This window comes from Miniopterus natalensis, chromosome 3 (assembly GCF_054644295.1).
Source record: "Miniopterus natalensis isolate mMinNat1 chromosome 3, mMinNat1.hap1, whole genome shotgun sequence".
In the NCBI taxonomy this organism is placed as follows: domain Eukaryota; kingdom Metazoa; phylum Chordata; class Mammalia; order Chiroptera; family Miniopteridae; genus Miniopterus; species Miniopterus natalensis.
Genome location: NC_142083.1, coordinates 30,997,774 through 31,019,179, shown reverse-complemented (window position 1 = coordinate 31,019,179; position 21,406 = coordinate 30,997,774). Strand labels below are relative to the sequence as shown.

Genomic DNA, 21,406 nt, shown 5'->3' with positions numbered 1-21,406 from the left:
TGTAACACACTGGTTGAAATGGGTGTGGGTAGCCTTCTGCCCTTCTATTGCATTCTCCACTCCACCCCTTCACTAGTGCAGTTGAAACAATATTAAGAGAAATAAGCCCAAATATTAATACTTAAGGAAATATGCTCTCTCATGAGTGATACCGAGTGACTCAGAAATTCAGAGGCTAACTGGCCATTTGGTTTTAGTAACCAGAGAAGACTTATTGGGATTAATTTTGAGCAGGGTCTTGAAAGATAGGAATAAACCCATTTTAGTTTACCTGTTTGCCCCTGTAATATGTTTTATTAATAAAGAACACCACAGATGGGAGAAGCATGCTCTAAAACAAGGACAAGGATCACCATTAGCAAGCATCAGGTCACTAGTTAATAGCCTGGAGCAGCCTTTCTTCACTCATGTGATCTCCATTGTCTCATGCAATCACAATAGTGCTCATCCAACTACAGTTTATTTTTGTTACAATAACCACCAGTGTTTTGCTAAATACAGATCTGCTATATAAGTGGAAGGAAACAAAACAGCTTCTTTAAAGTGAAAAAGGCAAAGTTTAAGGGGAGTCTCCCAGACATCAATTTTCACTGTGAAACACTACCATCCAATGCAAATAATCATTCTCTTCAAGTTCTCTCAACTCCCACCAAACACCACCATGCATCTGAGGTGCATAAATATGTACATGACTATAGGTTAGGATAATACACATTGTATTGACTCCCATTTTTCTCATGGGCACACTGCTTTGAAATCTGATTTTAGGTTACTAGCACTTAGGTAAGAACACAAAGCTCTTACCTGGGTTTCCAGTATAGGTAGAAGATGAAGGCTGAAAGAGTATTAAAAAGCTCTATCCTAGAACCCTAAAAGAACCTAAATTGTTTCAAAAGTCTCTATCTTAGAATCCTAAAGGAACCAAAATTGTTTCAAGTCCAATAGATTTCAATAAAAATATTAGTCCAGAAATATAGATATAAAACCTTCCAAATGTCATGATACTGTTTGTTTTTCTAATAGGTTTTAAACAAACATCTATAACCATAAAGGCTTAGAATAAAGAACGTACACATTTTATTTCATTCCAAAATTTTATATATGCACATCTTACTTCTTTTATTATTTTTTTTTATCCTCACGCGAGGATACTTTTTCCATTGCTTTAGAGAGAGTGGAAGGGAGAGAGAGAAACATCAATGTGAGAGACACATCCACTGGATTGGCTGCCTTCTGTATGTGCCCCGACAGGGGATCTAGCCTGCAACCGAGGTACATGTCGTTGGTGAAACTGAACCTGCGACCCTTAAGTCTGTGAGGCAACGCTTTAGCCACCAAGCCAAACCAGCTAGGGCTGCAAATATATATATATATATTTTTTAATTTATCTTTATTGATTTCAGAGAGAGGAAGGGAGGAGAGAGAGACTGAAACATCAATGATGAGAGAGTCATTGATGGGCTGCCTCCTGCACGCCCCGACAGAGGAATGAGCTGAAACCAGGGCATGTGCCCTCACGGGGAATAGAACCTTGACCTCCTAGATCATAGGTCGATGCTCAATCGCTGAGCCACCCCGTCTGGGCTAGGGCTGCAAATCCTACTTTTGCTAGTATACAGTGAACCTGAATTCACCTAAGAAATGACGGTAACAGAACTGCTTAAGGAAAGTAATTTGAAGATAATATAAAGAAACCCCAACCTAAAGGAGACATCTCTTCCGCACCAGTGTCACTAATAACTTCTAAAACTCTAAGTAGTGTAATTTATCTTTTCACATACAGGATAATGATGCTTCTAGTTGTTAATACAAATTACCTCAAATATATTGAAGAAAATCATTAACTGTATATAGATCTTCCAATATATCACAAATATTAGGTGAAAAAAATCAATCTAGTTTTCACATGGTCAAACTTGATAGAAACCAAGAGGGTGGGGATGTGATAGCAACTGACGTCTAGCGGATAATAAGCCATAAATTAAAGGTATGGTTGTAAGAGAGATGGAGTCAAGAACACCGCACACCTCTAATTCATTCTCTCCATGCGTCTTCTCCTTGACAATATAAATTATTTCCAAGCCTGGCTGGCGTCTCACTCCACACCCCAACCTAGTGACAGAAAACATTTTCCCCAAGAGGAGCCTTCAGAAAGATACATAAGCCTAAGGCTTTCCCCCCCTCTGATTAAGCATGTAGCTGCACCTCGCCTTACACTTCACTCTCAGTTACCTCTCCTGAGGGTGTGAAATATCCACATTCCGTCTCCCACCCCACCCTCTCAGTAGTGACGGGCATAGAGTAGGCTCATTTCTCCTTCCCCTTCAGTCTCATCACCTTTGAGAAGCTAACCGAATACTTCTTTCACCTGCTCCCCCACCCTTATTCACAGCCGATCACATTCTCCGCATCCTTCTTCCAAGGAAGGGGCTAGCAAGAACGAAGGCATGTTCGAGAAACCAAAGGCGAAGAACCGTGACAACCACACAGCAGTTTAAACCAGCGGGGCTGGCCTTCTCCCTCCACCTCGGCCTCTGACCAGCAGGGTGTTCTGAACACAGAAATCACTGGTCTCCACGCTCTCCCCAGCCCCCAGCCCTCAGAGATGAGGCCGGAGAATGAAAAGAACCGAGTGAAACGCGAGGGTGGGTCATCCGCCACCAAGCTCGCTGCCCCCATCCCCCCGCCCCGGACCGGAGTCCCCGGGGAGGATGGAGATCGCGGGAGGAGAGAAGGGCCCCAGGCCCGGGACGCCCGCAAGGACTCGGACCGCGACACCCCGGCCTTGGGCGCCAGCCTCCCCTCGGCCCAGCCTCCCCCCACGCCCCGCGCGGCACTGCAGCGGCACCCGGGTGGACCCCAGGCCGGCCTCACTAGCACACACGCCGCACACAAAAGCGCCGCGGCCGCCGCCTTCCCGCCCCCACAGCCCGGTGGAGCGATCAATGAGGCGGCCGGCGCCCGCGTCCCTCCGATGCACATCCGACTACGGGGCCCGGCCGGCAGGGCGGCGGCGCGGCTCACCATCGCTCCGCTTGATCTCCACGTAAATCCCGATCTGGATCTTGCCGAAGTTGGCCGTTGCCATCACCTCATCTGGAGCAGCGGCGGCGGGTCCGGGGAGGGGGACGGGAGGGCGGAAAAGGCGGGGAGGGGGCGGGGTGGGTGCGGGAGGGGGAGCGGTTGTCCGCGGCCGCGCTGGCCCTGGCGACAGCGTGAACTCGAGCCGGGGCTGCGAGAGCAGCGGCGGGCAGGCAGGCGGAGGCCCCGGTCCTGCAGGCAGGCGGGAAGACGCGCACGCCCGGGCGTCGGGGTGAAGCCAGGGCCGGGGCCGTCAGGCGGCGCGGGGGAGAGTGGGAGGGCCCGCGCCGCCCGCCTTAAGCGGACGCTGGGGGGGGCGGGGCGCTGCGCGCCTGCGCACAGCGCGCCGGCCGCGTCTCTTCCTCCTAGACCGGCGTTTCCCGGCTGCCTCGGGGCGGCCCCGCCCAGCTTCGCTGCGGGGCGGGCGGGCGGGGCCGCCGCTTGGCAGGCGGAGGGAGCTGAGCGCGCGGCCCGGCCCAGCCCCCAACGAGCCGGCGTCGAGTTTGATTTTAGCGCGCGGTCTGGCCGAGGCGGCGCCCCGCGCGCCCGGGCCTCCCTAGCTCCGGCTCCTGTGAATGGCGCTTTTGCCGGAATGGATTGCGGGCCTGTGGTTTCAGGACTCTCCAAGTGGAGCAGGGGGCTAAGGGATAAGAATTTCGGGGCCGACCACTAACACCACTGACTCTCTTTCATCTGAGGGTCACCTCTCTGGCCACTTCGAGGTGGCTAGCCCAAGTAACCAAGCCACGGCTTCCCATCCAGTTATGGAAGAAGGGAAGAAACACCTTTGAGGTGTCACCCACCCTAAGTCGGACTGAAGATCCGCTTCTTCAGGGCCTTGCCTTAGGTTCCTGGCCACGCCAAAGGAAGCCCTGTGGTGGCGCGGCCTGCGCTGTTCCATTTGTGATGCCTCTGTCGCTGGTATCCTGCCTCTGCTGTAGGGGTGAGGACTTTGTTTGCCCCGGCCGTAAAGCCAGTAACTATGATTCAAGGACAGAGGGCAGACACGTAAGATTGACACTAAGGTATGTGCCTTTTCTTCAGAGTCACTTGACTAGTTTGACCACATCAGCGTGTGGAGAGCGAGACTCTGGGACCATGGAAACTCTTCACAGCACTGTGTGAAAACCAACAAACTCACTTTTGCCTCCAGTGTTGGGACTTGATATATGGAAACACACTTTTTGGGCCCTACTTTCTCTAGTCATCGTTAATATCTCTGTAATAATAACTAAAAATATAGTTTTAAAAATTTTAGAAACTGGATATGGGTGTGTTAAGTGCGTATGTGTATATATATGCATACCCCTAGAGTTTTCAGCCTAATATAAGTAAGTCAAGTAGACTCAGAAAGTAGTTAAAAGACTAGGGCTCTGTGAAGGCATACTTGTGAAAACAACAGCTTCTTAAATCCATTCTAAAGTTGGCATAACTTCTGTGGAAAAAACTCTTAGAAGACAACTTAGAAAATAACTTCTTTTAAATTCCAGAAATGACATTACTGTAAAGCCCACTTCAGGACCTCTTTCAAAATAAGATTTGACCAAACCAAGTTTCTTTGTTTCAGCTTTTAAAAATAGTCTTAGGAGTTTTATCTATACTCTTTGAGCTCCTGTCTAGTAGAACTCATTTTCTGATGTCTCTATGACTGAAGTTTAAAGCATCTATTTGCTTACAAATTCTTTAAAGAATGCAAAGAAATCAAGCTATACAGCTATTAAATTTAAAATTGCTTCATAAAATATGTTTTGTCATGGTTGCTGACACATACCTTGTACCCTGTGGGTTATGTAATTAGGAAGTCTAAACCTTTAATCCATATACAAAAGTATTTTTAAAATATGTACATCCTACTCCATAAAAAAGCATGAGACATGCAACTTGTCAAACACAAAAATCTTTCCATCATAGCTCATACCCAAAAGGCTTGTTTTTTTGGTACACCCCAGCATATATATTTACATAACTTGCATCTTAGACTTCTTTTTCAAAAGATCTCCTGAAGAGCAGCCATAAATAAATGCAATGTGGCTATGGTTTCATCAACATCCTGGGTCAAGCATTCTGACTCCACCTCAGGCATTAGCAAGGTATATAACTCTAGAACAGCGACTGGCCCATAGTAGGTGCTAAGATATTTCTTCAATGAGTTAACTTTGTAAACTGCTCCAAATCTCCGTTACCTCTTTGAACAGCCTAGAAAAAGAACTTCCATTGTCTCAGCTGCAGAGAGTTTTTGTGAGGGTCAAGTTAAATAATAAAATATGATAGTGCTTTGATATTTATAAAGCATAGTACCTATTAAAAACAAAGTAAAACCATCCTATAAAAAATACTCCAGTACGCTAACCATCAAATCATTAATTAGAATTTTACATCCAGTGATATAAAATTAAAAATCCTTTGCAATTTGACTCTGGCCCTCATCAACTCATATTTGAGAGGATAGCAAGAGCTTTACAGACCTGTCTACATTCTTTTATCTACTCTAGTTCATCCTACCTTAAGTGACAGAATAATCTTGTTAAGGATTTCCACCAAGTCATATCCTATTAAGAGTGGTTGCTGTTGACCTATTCTATTCTGAGTAGATAAACCATTAAAAAATAATAATAGTTATTGTAATCCAGCCAAGCCAATCTCTTTGTTATGGCTAGATTTTAAAAAATATCTCTCTGCTTTGGAGCCATTAATACATAAACTTTAAGAGATTATTCCAAGCAAGAGGCCATTAAGGTAGTGAGTGAGGTTTGAGGCAGAAGCCAGCACTCACTCACCTTAACCATTAGTTACCTGCTCCTTTGGGAGAGAGCAGAGGCACAACTTGACTCCAGTTCTAGCTCAGATTAAAGGTACTTGTCTGCATCTTCTTACTGAAATTTTTCATTCCATGTTTGCATCTATTGTCAATTACTTGCACAAAGTTTGTGGATCAAGGATCAAGTGGAGAAAATGTGTAGGGTGGGCAGAAACTTTCTTTGACTTTATTGTCCACTTTCTGCTCTGGACTCTTTGAATACTTTTTAGTTGTCAGTGATTTACATTCCCATTAAATTTACTCATATTTTAATTCTAATTAAACTGATGTAATTTCACTGGAACTTATTTTAGTCCTTAGACAAATACATTAAAAACACCTGGTAGATAATAAATCCCAATCCCAGTTCTAAAATATCAACTCTTTTCTTCTCCAGTGGGTTTCACTCCACTGCCTGCAAACAGGGTCAGGCTCCTGTCTCTTGAAAAAAAAAAAAAATCTCGTGATCCTTCTCTTCCCATTTAAATTCCATTCTATTTTTTACTTTCTCCTCCCTGTCAAATTCTCAGATGTGCTTTGAATACCCACTGCCTTGATCCCCCATAACTCATTTATTTCCTAGCCCCTAACTCTGGATTGAATCCTCTACTGAATTGTATTTTTAAAAGTCAACAATTGCCTCCCAATTACCTCATTCAGTGGACATTACCATCTTTTTTTCGCTTGAATTCTTTGAAGAAGGGCTTACCTGCTCTCCCCAACAATTCCTTGCTCATTCCTGTCTCAGTTTCTGCTCATATAGTAAATTATTTGCCCTTGTCTTTTCCTTTCTGTTTAAAGCCCTTCTGTCAGGCAAGGCACAGCTGAAGTCTCCCTTCTTTATGAAGCTTATTTTCACACAATCTAACATATAATGACTGTCCTACCTGGTTGATTCTCCCCCAGCCATGATCATCAGAAGCACTGAATTTTAAACTAATACAGAAGCGCACACCCTACTGCAGGCCTAATGGTTTAAAATCTCCAAGGGGAAACTTAATGTGGTCAAATTTTTTAAAACTCATCAGGAGATTCTGAGTTGTACATACAACTGGTTCAAAACTATTGATCCCTGAATTCCCATAATTTAATATTTTCTATACATTGGCCACTTAGGGACTGAGTACTGAATAGACACTGATTATTTTCCTAGTCCACCTTTTTCATTATAATTCTTTCACTTACTGTATATACTTTTTGATAGTATATTTATGAAACTTATTTGATAGTATACTTTTACTTTACTGTTTGATAGTGTTGGATTGTATTAATGTTCAGCTATTGGTAGAGAGCTAATGTACAAAGCCTTTTAAGGTCCATATAGGACGTAGATCTATATAGAAATATAAAATATGGTGTCATATTCAATTATCTGCATTAAGATATTCCTAATCTTTATAGTTATTAATGTAATGGTGGATTAATTTTAATTTACATGACTAATTCCTCTCAAATGTAGGAAGTGTAGAGGTTTCCTGTTATACCAGATTTTCAGTAATTTGAGGAGTGGGAACTCAGATGTACTAAAAAATGTTTTTTGAAAAATTCCATTAAACATGTTTAATTATACCTGTATAATTAATATTTTAAAGAAAGTATGCTGTATATACTGCTCTTAAAATTTCTTTTAAAGTACATTTTGGACTTCTTTCCATGCCAGTGTTGATAGATCTAGCTCTATTTTAATAGCAGGTATTGCTACTGTACATGTGAATAAAAGAGGAAAGTGTAAGCAAACAAATATTTAGATAGATATTTGGGTTGTTTCCATTTTATCACTTGCTCTTATCAACAATGTTGTATATATACGTTTTATACAGTTGTGTGAATATTTCTTTAGGATAACTTAGAAGTGGAATTTCTAAGGCAAGGATAATCACATTTACTATTTTGGTAAAAAAGAACAATTTTTAATATTGTTTTGATGTTTTTGATGTTACATATTATGTTTCACACACGATTTGAACTAACCATAGTATATCATCATCATTTTTATTATTAATCCATGCACTGACACACCTTCTCTCATTCCTGTAGATTTCAAAATCTCTAACCAAATTCTTGGCCTTTACATACTGTCTTGTTCTGACTTCAGGGTTATGTACAAACCCTGCCTCAGCACTTGCTCCACACCCCTGCTCTAAATTCACAACCCAATTTCTGTAATTTCCCAGGGCTAGCTGTTTTTATGCCTCCCTTGTACTCATTCACCACGTCATGACTGTAAATCCACCCCATAGTCCAGGTTCCTATAATACAATTCCACCCACATCCTTGTCACCTACTCTTACACACCTGGAACAATAACAGACAACACAAGCAATATGTAGTTAAGTGCTAATTGTGTGGTACAGGCTCTAAGAAAAGAGTGGAGGACAGTCAATGAGATGAGAGCAGTTAGGGAAGATTTCCTAGTATTAAATTTTTTAAGTGTTTTTTGTTTTATTTATGTTTTGAAGTTCTGTTTTTAAAAGGGAGTAGGGATCAAGAGGGTGACTTCAGCTAGGCCCTGAAAGATGACTGAGATCTAAATAGGCAGATAGCAGAAAAGAAAGCAAACAAGACAAGAAAAACCATAAATAGGATGTTTTTTACCTGGCTACTTTGATGCTGCCATTTTCACACCAGGTAGGACAGCCCAGTTAAGATGTAAAAATCATGGTTTCTTTTTAATTTTTTAAAATTTTTATTGATTCAAGAGAGAGAGTAGAAAGGGGAGAATGAGGGAAAGAAACATCAACTTGCTGCTCCACCCATTCATGTATTCATTCATTGGTAGCTTCTTGCATGCACCCTGACCAGGGATCGAACCCACAACCCTGGCACATCTGGACGATGCTCCAACTAATCGAACTATCCAGCCAGGGCAGTGGTTTCTTTTTTAAATTAAAGTAGTGTGTGCCACCAGACCTCTATGACTTGTATTCTATCCCTAACGCTTACTCTAAATATGAAGAACTTCCACTTTCTAGTTTAGTCACTTTTATATTGCTTGACCTTTAAGTTAGCATGTATTATTTTTGTAATCAGATTTTTTTTCTCAAAGTGTATGATAACAAACATGAGCCAGTTTACAGGAGGGAAGCTGAAGAGACATATCTGATGAGAGAAGTACACATTGAAAGAAAATTTCAGAGCCCACCATATAATTATGGTAGGCTTTGAAAACCATGCAGAGATGTTGACCTTTGGTAGGGGCATTAATAGGGAACTCCTTTGAGAACAGGCATGACATAACATCATAGAGCAGAATCATGATGTGATGGAAAAGCACAGGCTTTGAAGTATGATTGACCTGATTTCAAATACCAGTTTTGCTGATTCTTATGTGTATCTTTGGCCAAGTTAATGACTTTTCTAAGTCTCAATTTTCTCATCTATAATATGGGGATAATACCTATGTCATAGAGTTTTTCTAAGCATTAAATAAAATGAGGTAAGAGCTATAAAGCACTTTGCACAAAGTAATCCCTTGATAAATAGTTGCTATAATTATTTAAGAGATATTAGTATAGAAGTATTTTGTTAAACAGACTGGAGGGAGAAGAGTTTTGCATCAGAACAATCAGTGAGGAGACTCATGAAAAATCCAGATATGAAGTTATTCAAGTTTGAATTAGTGGGATGGCAGGGAATAGGACAGGACAGATGAACATAGAGATATTAAGACTGGGCTGATTACATATGAATCATGGAGGATAGAGTACTGTATGCAGAGCTCTGATTCTTAAAAATGGAGGACATTGTTATTACCAGATATTGGAATTTTTCTGGTGTACAATACATGAAGTAGGAAGTAGTCTTGATTGGCATCACTATAAAATGTAGTTTGGGAAGCAAGAACCAGACAAGATGGAAGTCAAAGAATGCGTAGAGACATACATTAAAGAATACAACTTCAGACAACAAGATTTTGTTGGAATCTAGTATTCTAGTTTATTAGCACCAAGTGGTATTATGAAAATTTTACAATCTAATTTAATACCTCTAAGGAGAAATTGACTACCAGAAATAAAAATTAAAGTATATTTTCACCTAAAACCTCTTTCAGAGTTCAAATTCTTATATACAAAGCAAAACCAAATTATTTGAAGCTGTATATCATTTTATTTTGATAGAAATCCCAAGTCAGATAAATTAAATAAATAAATAAATAAATAAACCTACATCAACTTTTATTAAGGTGGGATCATGACTCTTTCTAAAATCTTTAATAGAAGTAGCATTTTCAGTCCTTACAAGTTGAAGGGTGATACAAAAATGTCACCTGTCATGGAAAAGTGAAAATTTGAAAATCACAAGTATTCCATAAATGAGTGACAGAGACTGCTTATCATCCTCCCTTGACTTAGTGTTGCCATGTGACTGAGTTCTGGCCAATGCAATGTTAGTAAAATTAATGTGTACCCTTTTAGGACATCAAACCTTCCTTGCATTTTTAAAACTTTTCTTTCCTTATCTCTCAGCTGCAGGACAAGTCTCCTAGAAAAGGGTGGAGCCAAAAACTGGCCAGAGTTTGGATCCCTGAATAACTACTCCTCTCTCCATTGAACTGTGAAGCACTATGGAATGAGTAAGAAGCAATTTTTGTTGTGTTAAGCCACTAACATTTTGAGATTTTTTTATTACAGAAGTTAGTCTACCATGTCTAATATATAAATCATCATAATTTAAGATTATTAAATGATAACAGAAAGCGGTGGTTTGATTAGGACCAAAAGAATTTTCACAGGTTAGGCTTCCTAGGAAGCAGACTCTGAAGTAGAGATTAGCATGTAGGAAATTTACTGCGAAGTATCTTTGGGATCCACACCTTTGGGGTAGTGAAGAAGCAGAACTAGGTAGAAGGAAAAGTTGAACTGTGAGGCACTGACAACAAAGGCCTCTGTGAATTCCATGGGGAGCTTTAGAGCTAAGATTTTCTTTCAAACTTGTCTCAAGTTGAGATGAGGGGGCAATTGTATCCTGCACATGGGCCACTTTTTGCATATGAGCTCCGTTGGGGGAGAGGAGTGGACCTTAGGTGAGGCAGCTTCCTTTGGTAGTGAGCAATCCCTGAGGAGGAATTCAGCTGTAAGACCTTAGTAGCCAAAACTCCTGCATTTAGGGAAATCAGTGTCTTGGTCATAAATGTGGATCTGGGCAGTGCAACATGCATCCACTTCAGGAATATTCTAGAAGCTGGTTTGTGAGTGGCAATATGCTTCTAATGAATAGGCCAAAGAGCTATTTATTATTCATGAAGAAGACTGCCTACTGAGGCCAAGGAATAAGTAAAGTCTGTATCACATGCCAAGGAGTTTAAGAAAATAATTAATATCAAGACACTAGGATATAGTTGATGGAAGAAGCAAGAGAATCTTTCCTGAGGTTCTAACTGTGTGAGAGAGAGAGAGAGAGACTTGGCTAAAGATAAGCTCAGAAATAAAATACAGCTTCCAGTGTTTCTCTCCACTGGCTTTCTGATGATAACAATCAAGTTTCATTGAAAACCAGTTGGAGGCTGATAAAATGATCAAAATGAGGTTCACGGAGGTTTTAAAAACTTGATTCTTAATACATTTTTAAAGATGGCACTCTTTCTCTTAATGACTCTTTATTATTTGCCGTAAGGGGATAGAAAAGTTGTCCAAAGATAAACTCCATTTGGAGCTTAAGTCTAATGTTTTTAAGTTACATTCTGAACTCTACTTGCTTCATAGAGCCTGACTGAGTGGGGGGTAGATTGGTTGATGGCAACATTGCTCCAGGGGTAACAAAAGAACTTCAGTGATGGGGTATATACCCTTCCCCTTGAAGTTATTAACATACCCCCAAAACAAAGGAGTAATATAATTGTCATCTGTACTCCCACCACCTCTTATTAATAACTAAAAATTAGGGAAGGGACGGGGTGGAACGGGTTATTGGGGAGAAAAAGGGACATCTGTAATATTTTAAACAAAAAAAAAATTTAAAAATAAATAAAAATTAGTTAATAAATATTTTATTCATAGTCAATCCAATGATCTTTTTTACTTATAAGTATTTTTAAATTATTGTCTTTGTTGTTTTTTATATAAAAAATCATTGGTTGGAATCATAATCATAATCTCATGACTACCTTCCTAATTCACATGATGACATTTAGATAACCTTTACTAACTCTTAAGACAAATGGTGAAAAAGTGGGAACTTGCCCAGGAGAAGAAAGCCCCCTGAGAGTTCAGAGCTACAGAAATAAGCCCTCAGGCCAACTCCGTGGGTGCTGAGTTGATCTAGTTCTTGTTTTATTGGAGTGCTGACTTCAAAGGAAACTTCCTGAAACTTCACAAATACTGACCTCTTTCAGAAGCTGGTAATATGAAACAAAACAAAGTTTCCAACAACTCAGTTGCAATGAATTGTACTTGAGAACAGACAGTTCCTGTTAGAAGTAACTGTACCCTGTCATGTAACCCAGCAAGCTGTCCTGAATCACCACACTTGAGAATTTCAGGTTTGCTTTTTCTAAGTTCCTATTCTAGGGAACATCAGTCTTTTCAATGACTATGTCTTTGAAACAGAAATCACAGGGCTTACCTGGGAAATAAGGCATCATGATATTTAGGGGGGGGGGTGGGGGGGTGGTGTGTGTGTGTGTGTGTGTGTGTGTGTGTGTGTGTGTGTGTGTAAAAATGCTAATGAATATAACTATAAAAGGAGGGGTTTAGGGTACTTCAAAAAATACTTGACCAATTTTTTTTTATTAGATAATATAGACTATATAATACTTAGTAAATCTGCTACCAAAGAATTCTTTGCAAACTATTTTTAGAATTGAGGGTCCTAAGCAGTGAATATCTGCAAAATTCTCCTTGAAAATTATTCACCAATTCAACAAACATTTAATGACCCGCTATGTGCCAGGGATTATTATAGGGGATACATCAGTGCCCAAAGCCAAGATCCCTGTCCTCATTCTACTGGGACCTTATGTCCTATTGGGGGAGAAAGAAAAGAAATAAAAACATAGTAAGTAAGTAAGTGATACAGCATAGTAAAGAGTGGTAGGTATACTGAAAAAAGAAAAGGTAGAGCAGGATGAGGTGGATCAGGACTGTTGGTGGGGCAGATAGTCTACAAGATTAAGCAGGGTAGTCAGGCAAGGCTCATTGAGGTACTGAGTTTTGAACAAAGACCAGAAGGACATGAAGGAGTTTAGCTCAGTGACTATGTGGGTGAAGGACATTGCAGCCTGAGGAGCAGCCACACAAAGGCAGTCTCTTGGTTTGAGGAAGAGAGGAGTGAGCAGAGGGAAAAGTCAAGCTGTGATGCCAGGACCAATCCCTCAGAGTTGTCTTGAGTTGGGCTGAAACAGTCACTGGATATAGGCCACCCCGGAATGGCAGTGACCTTGATCAAAGTGGCTCTCTGCAGTTGAAGGGACTGAGAGTGGTGGGCTGTCTACTGACATCACTCCCAACAGCCTTCATTGAAGGAATTGCTGGAAGGTACATCTAAGTATCAATCCCTTTGGCATGCCCAAGGTCACCTGTGGTCCGTGAAGGTTGGTCTAATTCCAGCATTCCAACCAGCTACAAGAAGGGGGGGAAAAAAGGGAATGTAGTTGTATACACTATTTCTGTTCATAATCTGTTATTAGAACCTAATCAAGGAAAGCTAAATTATGTGGCCTTTATTCTTGGTGGCCTGGGACAGCAAACAAACAAACAAAAAGGATGTCAAAGTACAACTGACCATCTCTCCTGCTGTCATACTCCCCATTTTTGTATGGAAGAGAATGTGGCTTCACCACCCAGAAGATTGAATGAAATGCAGTACTTGTAGTTCATTTAGGATTTTGTGCTTTGGGTTTTGGGCAAATGAGAGGTAGCAAAGGAACTATTTTCTCTTGAGGAGGTCATAGAAAAAGAAGACTTAAGGGAAGGAGAGTGACAGCAATTATACGATGAGGGGAAGAGCCTTTGAAGTTTGGGAATTAATGTAATCAGATTTGTATCCAGGAGCTAAGATCATTGAGGTGGGACTTATGCAGCATATATTACTATAAATTGCTTTCTTTTTCTTTTTTTGCTTCCATTTTATTTTATTTTATTTTATTTTATTTTATTTTATTTTATTTTATTTTATTTTATTTTATTTTATTTTATTCTATTCTATTCTATTCTATTCTATTCTATTCTATTCTATTCTATTCTATTCTATTCTATTCTATCCTCACCAGAGAATATTTTTTTCCATTGCTTTTTTAGAGAGAGTGGAGGGAGAGAGAGAGAGAGAGAAGCATCGATGTGAGAGACACATTGATTGGTTGCCTCCCACACACGCCCAACCAACTAGGGCCAGGGATGGAGACTGCAAGCAAGGCACGTGCCCTTGGCCGGAATCAAACCCAGGACCCTTCAGTCCTCAGGCTGATGCTCTAACTACTGAGCCAAACCTGCTGGGGTAAATTGCTTCCTTGTTGACCTCCTCCCTTGGCTTGCCTCTTCTGATTTCAGCCTTCTTTACTGGATCTTCCCATTTTTGACCCTTTAATGTTGGTATGCTCCTGGGTTCTGCCCTTAGTCTTCTTCTCATAATGAATCACAATGCATTTTTTCCTTTATTGAGTCATGTAACTCTTTGAGAATATGACGACTATCAACCCCAGAAAAATGTCCATCTGAACACCACCGTTTTATTGAAAAAAATGAACTCGATGGATTACATACTTAAACATTTCATTTTTCTTCCATCTCTGTCCTCTATTGTGCTATATCAGTTCCTCCATACTCCCATACTAGGTAGGTCCTTTATGGTATGTCAAGAACATCCCACAGCATGCTGGACCCATTTAGTTAGTAAATAGCAGTTGAGTCCACTAAAAACTCCAATTACATCTCCACCTTTCCACCCACTGAGGCTTGACTCATGGTCCAAGGACCTGCAAAGTCAGCTCTTTCACTTTGCCTCCCTTCCCTCTTCTGGAGATCACTAGGAGGGAAGGTGGGACTGCCTTGTGTAACTTGTCTCCCTCTGGCTCTGTCTGGCCCTGTTCTCTGTGTCTAGACTCTCTAAGGTGATGGCCTCTGCTTTGTAGATGGCAAATGAAATTTTCTCTAGGTACTTTTCAGAGTCATCTTGGCCCCCTCTAATGCTAAGGACCTCTTTCAGCCAATCATGTTTCTCTCTCCCTTACTCCTTCCCTTCCTTCTCTCCCTTCCTCTCTCTCTAAAAATCAATTTAAAAATCTTTTAAAAAATCTGTTTATCCTTCAAAACCTTATTAGACTTTTCAGATAGATAGATGTATTATATCTGTATCTATATCTCTCTTTCCTTATATATTTGGTCTTATGCAACTGTGGGAGCTAATTAAGCAGTCTGTAAGGCTGTTGTCTCTGCTGATACTTAAGGGAAAATGAATATAAAATAGGAAAGATGATTAAGGACAGGCTGGAATCAATAAGTTTGAGATGCAACCCCACAAGGATGGACAGAATCCTGTGTTTGTTCTTGTTGCCTCTGATCTGGGTGATGAGAGTATCCTGCAGAAGCTGGGGCTCTTCAGCACAGAGTTAAACATATGCTCTTGGACCAGGAGTTGGAGCTGAAAGAGGATCCAAGGGAAGATAGAGCAGTTGCAGGCCCAGCTGCTGCTTTCCTATGACCTTTGAAATCTTTCAAGAATCTTTCTTGTGACCCACTCTATCTGGACACAAACAAGAAAGTGAATTCTAGGAAATGTCTCACTTAGCCAAGTTGATAACTTAAAAAACCACCACACATTGATAATCTGTTTTAGCCAGTGTGGTGTCATTGGTAAGTTGACATTTACCCAGCAAATAAAGTGAGGAATTGGGCCAAGAAAGTAAATGAGAGATGACAAAGATATGCAAAGGCCTTGAGGCAATAATATCAAGATGGATGACTGTGTAGAAGAGTTGGACATCTATGTCAAAGAAAGGGCGAGATCCAGCTGAGCGTCAGGAATAGTTGGAACTAAGTTCCTAACATCCTTATGGCTTTCTCCCTGCCTTTCTGTTTCTCTCTGTGTCAATTTCATCCTTTGTCACTTGAGACTAATATTCTTTACCTGGTGAAAACATGTTCACTGATAGCATTTAAGTTTTACATCTTAAAATTTCAGCCATCAGAGACAAACTATCTTCATGTTTACTGAGATAGGTCATCATCAAATTTGGGAGAAATTACTTATTGACATAACTTGAGTTAGTTGTCCATCCTTGGACCAATTATGTGGTACCAGAGGGTGGGGTATGGTATTAACTATCTGTTTCTGCATAAGAAATTACTCTAAAACAACAATGAACATCTGTTGGCTCACACAGTTTCTGTGCAACAGGAATTTAGGGGCAGCTTAGCTGAGTGGTTCTACCTTGGGCAGAGGCTGGAGGGATCTCTGATGAAGTTAAGTCAAGGTATTAGCTGAAGCTGCAGGCATCTGAAGGTTTGACTAGGCTGAAGGGTTCACTTCCAAGGGGCTCATTTATGTGTCTGCTAACTTAATACTGGTTGTTGGCAGGTATTTTAGACATCTTTATAGAGCTGCCTGACTGTTCTTATGACATGTCATCTGGCCTCATCCAGAGTGAGTGATTAAAGGAGCAAGACAGAGGCTGTAATTTATTTTTAAAATTTATTATTCTATTTATTTTTAATTTTTTATTGAAGTAAAATTAGCACATAACATTATAAAGCTGTAATATTTTCTATGACCTAGACATGGATATCATACTGTTTTTCCTTAATATAGTTATAAGGGTTAGCCATAGGTGAGACTCTTGGGGTAATTTGGGGACCTGGATACCAAGGACACTATAATTTGCACAGCTTGTATTGAGTTCCTAGTTTTTGTGGCCAGAGTGGAGATGGGATACAGGATCATGTGAGAACATTCTACTCTCTTGGATGAAGAGAAGAGGCACTTACTATATGGATGGAGAAGGGGAAGGAGAATTGCTAGAAAAATTGGGAGAAGAGTACTGGGGCAAAATGTGTGTATTAGTAGTCAGAGTATTAATAACTCCCTTGTTTATACCTTGAATGCACTCTGTGGTACCTCTTGGCACTACAACTCAATTATTCATTTGCAAATATTTCTTTTCTATTAGATTATGAGATCTCTTCCCTCATCTTTGAGTCTGTATCACCAAGAACATTGTCTGACACAAAGTAGACAACCAAAAATGTCTGAACTGAACTGGACCAATCAGACAGAGGATATGAGCAAAGTTCTTAACTAACTAAAGGTATAGTTAGGTGAATACAAAGTTAATATCAAATCTCAGATTAGAAAGCATTTCTTGACATTTGAAAGACATATCCTTTAGATGAAATGAGTTAAGAGCTTATGAAATTTGTATCTTCAAAGGGTAGAACAGGCTTAAGGGTAAATAATTTCTATGTTAAATTATTTAAATAAATAAAAATTTATTGAATAAATGAATATTTGGACTTATTTGTTAGTGCAAGGAACAAAAGCACAAGTCAAACTAGCTTAACAATAAAATGAGGGTAGATTTATTAGAAAGTATCTGGAGTAATTAAAGGAATAAAAGAAGCACCAGAACCTCAAGAATAGAACCACAAAAGGAAACCCAGAAAGTCTCCTTTTGCCCCCTCTCTACATCCACTTCACTTTCTTAGTGCAGACCAGCTTTCTTGTTTGTAATCCACATGTCAGTAGCAATAGTTCTCAACTTAGCATCTATAAATTGCTAACTTAATTTATTTCATTGCTAATAAATGAATATTAGTTTGGACTTATTTGTTGGTGCAAGCTAACTTAATTTATTTCATTGCTACATCTAATGAAAGGATTTAATTAAGATTTTAATTTCCTTTGCTGACATGTTGAGGAAGGTTTCAGAAGAGATAAACTATAGATTACAGCTTTAACTACATTATTTAGCCATAATGGAGGATTCAGATGGCTTTTATAACACCTACCTCCTTCTAAGACTTTGGTGACAACAGTAGTAGGTTTGCTAATAACTGACATCAGCATCTGGGAGTTTAATACCTATGTTTAAACTTGAATGTTTTTTGTTGCTACCTACTCTTATTTGTTTCATATACTTTGGCACAAAAGAAAATGTTCTCTAAAAGGTGCAAAGACTGCCATTACAAATGTTGTTATTATGGTAAAATAGGAAACAAAACTATTGAATTTGAGGAAGAATATGTTCCTGATCTAGTTTTTAAAAGGAAGAGAAATTATGATCAGAGTGAAGTTATCTCTGTAAAATGTAACTGTCTTAGTCTGTTTGGGCTGCTATAATAAAATGCCAGAGTTTGAGTAGCTTATAAACAACAAAAATGTATTTCTCACCCAGCCGGGCATGGCTCAGTGGTTGAGAATCAGCCTAGGATCCAGGAGATCGTGGTTTGATTCCCGGTCAGGGTACGTGTCTGAGTTGCGGGCTCAATCCCCAGTTGAGGGACTGCAGGAGGCGGCCGATCAATGACTCTCTCATTATTGATGTTTCTATCTCTCTCTCCCTCTACCTTCCTCTCTCTGAAATCAATAAAGATATATTTTTTAAAAATGTATTTCTCACAGTTCTGAAGGCTGGCAAGTCCAAGATCAAGGTCTTGGCAAATTTGGTATCTGGTGACAGCTGGCTTCTTAGATGTCTGACTTTTTTGCTGTAATCTCACTTGGCAGAAGGGGCAATGGAGATTTGTTGGGCCTCTTTTTTAAAGGTACTAATTCCATTTATGGGAGCTCTGCCTTCATGACTTAATCATCTCCCAAGGACCTTGACTCCAACTACCATCACCTTGGAGATTAGGTTTTCAATGGATGAATTTTGAGGGAGAGTGAACATTCAAACCATAGAAGTTACTGTCATGTGAATGGCTTCTGATCAGCAGGGATATTGTGTGTGTGTGGTATGGGGACTGGGAAGAATGAAGACTATACTTAGATCCCTTTTCAATGCCCCCAAAGGCAAACATTCCATTATATTGTTTATCACTTACTGTATTCACTACTTTTTAGGTAGTACCACTGAAGTCAGCATTAGAACCAGGAAAACATGATCTCAGCAACACTGGTGTTCTCTGCTCATTCCTGCCTTGTGTGGGCTGAGGGAGGAGGAAGCATATACCAACCTCCTCCACTGTTTATTGAGTTGGCTTATTCATTATTTTTCTTGGCTACCATGTTTCTGGGCTTTCTGACTTTTCGTGTTGCTGGGACTATGTATTATACCATTAGCTCTTTCCATTAAAGTTTAGCTTTCATCTGCAGACTTGTCATTCATTCACTTGGTTTCTGCTTTGAGGTTCAAATATTGATGTAATGTTCTTCTCAAACTCATCAATGGCATTGTTTACTTCCCATTATAATTATGATTCTATTTCTTTTAAATAATCAATGGTCAACTTCTAAAAGTGAGTTCTATGAATTTTGGCAGATTTACATTTTTTCAATCTTCTCTTTCTTTTATCAAAATGCCACACATTTTCTAAAATCTATGTCTTTTCTACCCTTGTGAATATAATGTTTTAAAATGAATGATAGACATAGAGTGGCTGAGTGGATAAGTAAACCTGACACAAATATATACTGTCTACAAGAGACCCACCCCAGACCAAAAGACTCACGCAGGACAAGAATGAAGGGATGGAAAAAAATTTTCCATGCAAATGGAAATGAAAAAAAGAGCTTGGGTAGCATTACTCATATCGGACAAAATAAGCTTCAAACTGAAGACCATAACAAGAGACAAGAAAGATCACTACGTAATACTAAAGGGATCAATCCAACAAGAGGATATAATCCTGATAAACATATATGCACCCAGTATAGCAGAACCTAAATTTATAAAAAAAACTTCTGAAGGACTTTAAGGGAGAGATCAATAGCAATACAGTCATAGTGGGGGACTTTAACACCCCACTGACTTCACTGGATAGGTTTTCCAGACAAAAAATCAACAAGGAAACAGTGACCCTAAATGACACACTACAGCAGATGGATTTAACTGACATTTACGGAACATTCCACCCCAAAACTGCAGAATATACATTCTTCTCAAGTGCACATGGATATTCTCAAAGATAGACCACATGTTAGGACACAAAACAAGTCTCTATAAGTTCAAGAAGATTGAAATCATTATCAAGCATCTTCTCGGACCATAGTGGCATGAAATTAGAAATCAACTACAATAAAAACACTAAAATTCAAATACATGGAGGCTAAATAGCATGTTATTAAACAATGACTGGGTTACCAAAGAGATCAAGAAATAAATAAAAAACTTCCTGTAAATAAATGAAAATGAACTCACAACAACCCCAAATCTATGAGACACAATGAAAGCAGCCCTGAGAGGGAAGTTCATAGCACTACAAGCCTACCTCAAAAAACAAGAAAAACTTCTAATAGACTCTCTAAGCCTACAATTTAAAGACTTAGAAAGAGAACAACAAGAACCGCCCAGAGTGAGTAGAAGGAAGAAAATAATAAAGATCAGAGCATAAATAAATGACATAGAGACTAAAAAAAAAATATAGAAGGTCAATGAAACCAAGAGCTGATTATTTGAAAAGATAAACAAGATTGATGAACCTTTAGCCAGACTCATCAAGAAACAAAGATAGAGGACCCAAATAAACAAAATCAGAAATGAAAGAGGTGAAGTAACAACTCACCCAACAGAAATACAAAGGATTGTAAGAAAATACTATGAATAACTATATGCCACCAAGCTGGACAACCTGGATGAAATGGACAAATTCCTAGAAAAAAATCAACCTGCCAAAACTCAATGAGGAAGAGTCAGAAACCTGAATAAGCCAATAACTGCTGATGAAGTTGAAGCAGTGATCAAAAAACTCCCAGTGCACAAAAGCCCTGGCCCAGATGGCTTCACAGGGGAGTTTTTCCAAACATTCAAAGAAAAACTAACACTTATACTTCTCAAACTATTCCAAAAAATCCAAGAGGAAGGAACAGCCAGCATTAACCTAATTCCAAAACCAGATAAAGACACTACAAAGAAAGAGAATTACAGGCCAATATCCCTGATGAACATAGATGCTAAAATCCTCAACAAAATATTAGCAAATTGGATCCAGCAATATATTAAAAAGATTATACACCATGACCGAGTGGGATTTATTCTAAGGATGCAAGGCTGGTACAATATTCTCAAATCAATAAGTGTGATACATCACATAAACAAATTGAAAGACAAAAGTCATATGATCATATCAATAGACTCAGAAAAAGCATTCAACAAAATCCAACACTCATTGTTGATAAAAACTCTCAGCAAAATGGGAATAGAGGAAACATACCTCAACATAATAAAGGCCATATATGACAAACTTACAGCCAACATCATCCTCAATGGGCAAAAACCAAAAGCATTTCCCCTAAGAACAGGAATAAGACAGGGTTGTCCATTTTCACCACTCTTACTCAACACAGTACTAGAAGTCTTAGCCATAGTGATCAGATAAGAAGAAAACGTAAAAGGTATCCAAACTGGAAAGGAGGAAGTAAAACTGTCATTACTTGCAGATG

The 21,406-nt window shown here is 39.6% G+C and overlaps 1 protein-coding gene and 1 long non-coding RNA gene across 6 annotated transcripts in view; one reads left to right on the top strand and one right to left on the bottom strand.

Annotated features, from left to right (window-relative positions):
• The window catches only part of KIF2A (kinesin family member 2A), a 64,796-nt gene extending 61,667 nt beyond the window's left edge, over positions 1–3,129 (bottom strand). For all 5 annotated transcript variants that reach the window (XM_087815380.1, XM_087815376.1, XM_087815377.1 and 2 more), the window contains exon 1: positions 3,025–3,129. In XM_087815380.1, coding sequence (XP_087671506.1) covers positions 3,025–3,088 — 64 coding nt within the window. In that variant the 5' untranslated portion in view covers positions 3,089–3,129. The remainder of the gene's footprint in view (positions 1–3,024) is intronic.
• Positions 3,130–3,587: 458 nt separating this feature from the next.
• The window catches only part of LOC148093453 (uncharacterized), a 39,702-nt gene continuing 21,883 nt past the window's right edge, over positions 3,588–21,406 (top strand). Inside the window, exons 1-2 of the long non-coding RNA XR_015714211.1 lie at positions 3,588–4,106; positions 10,345–10,451. This is a non-coding gene — a long non-coding RNA (uncharacterized LOC148093453). The remainder of the gene's footprint in view (positions 4,107–10,344; positions 10,452–21,406) is intronic.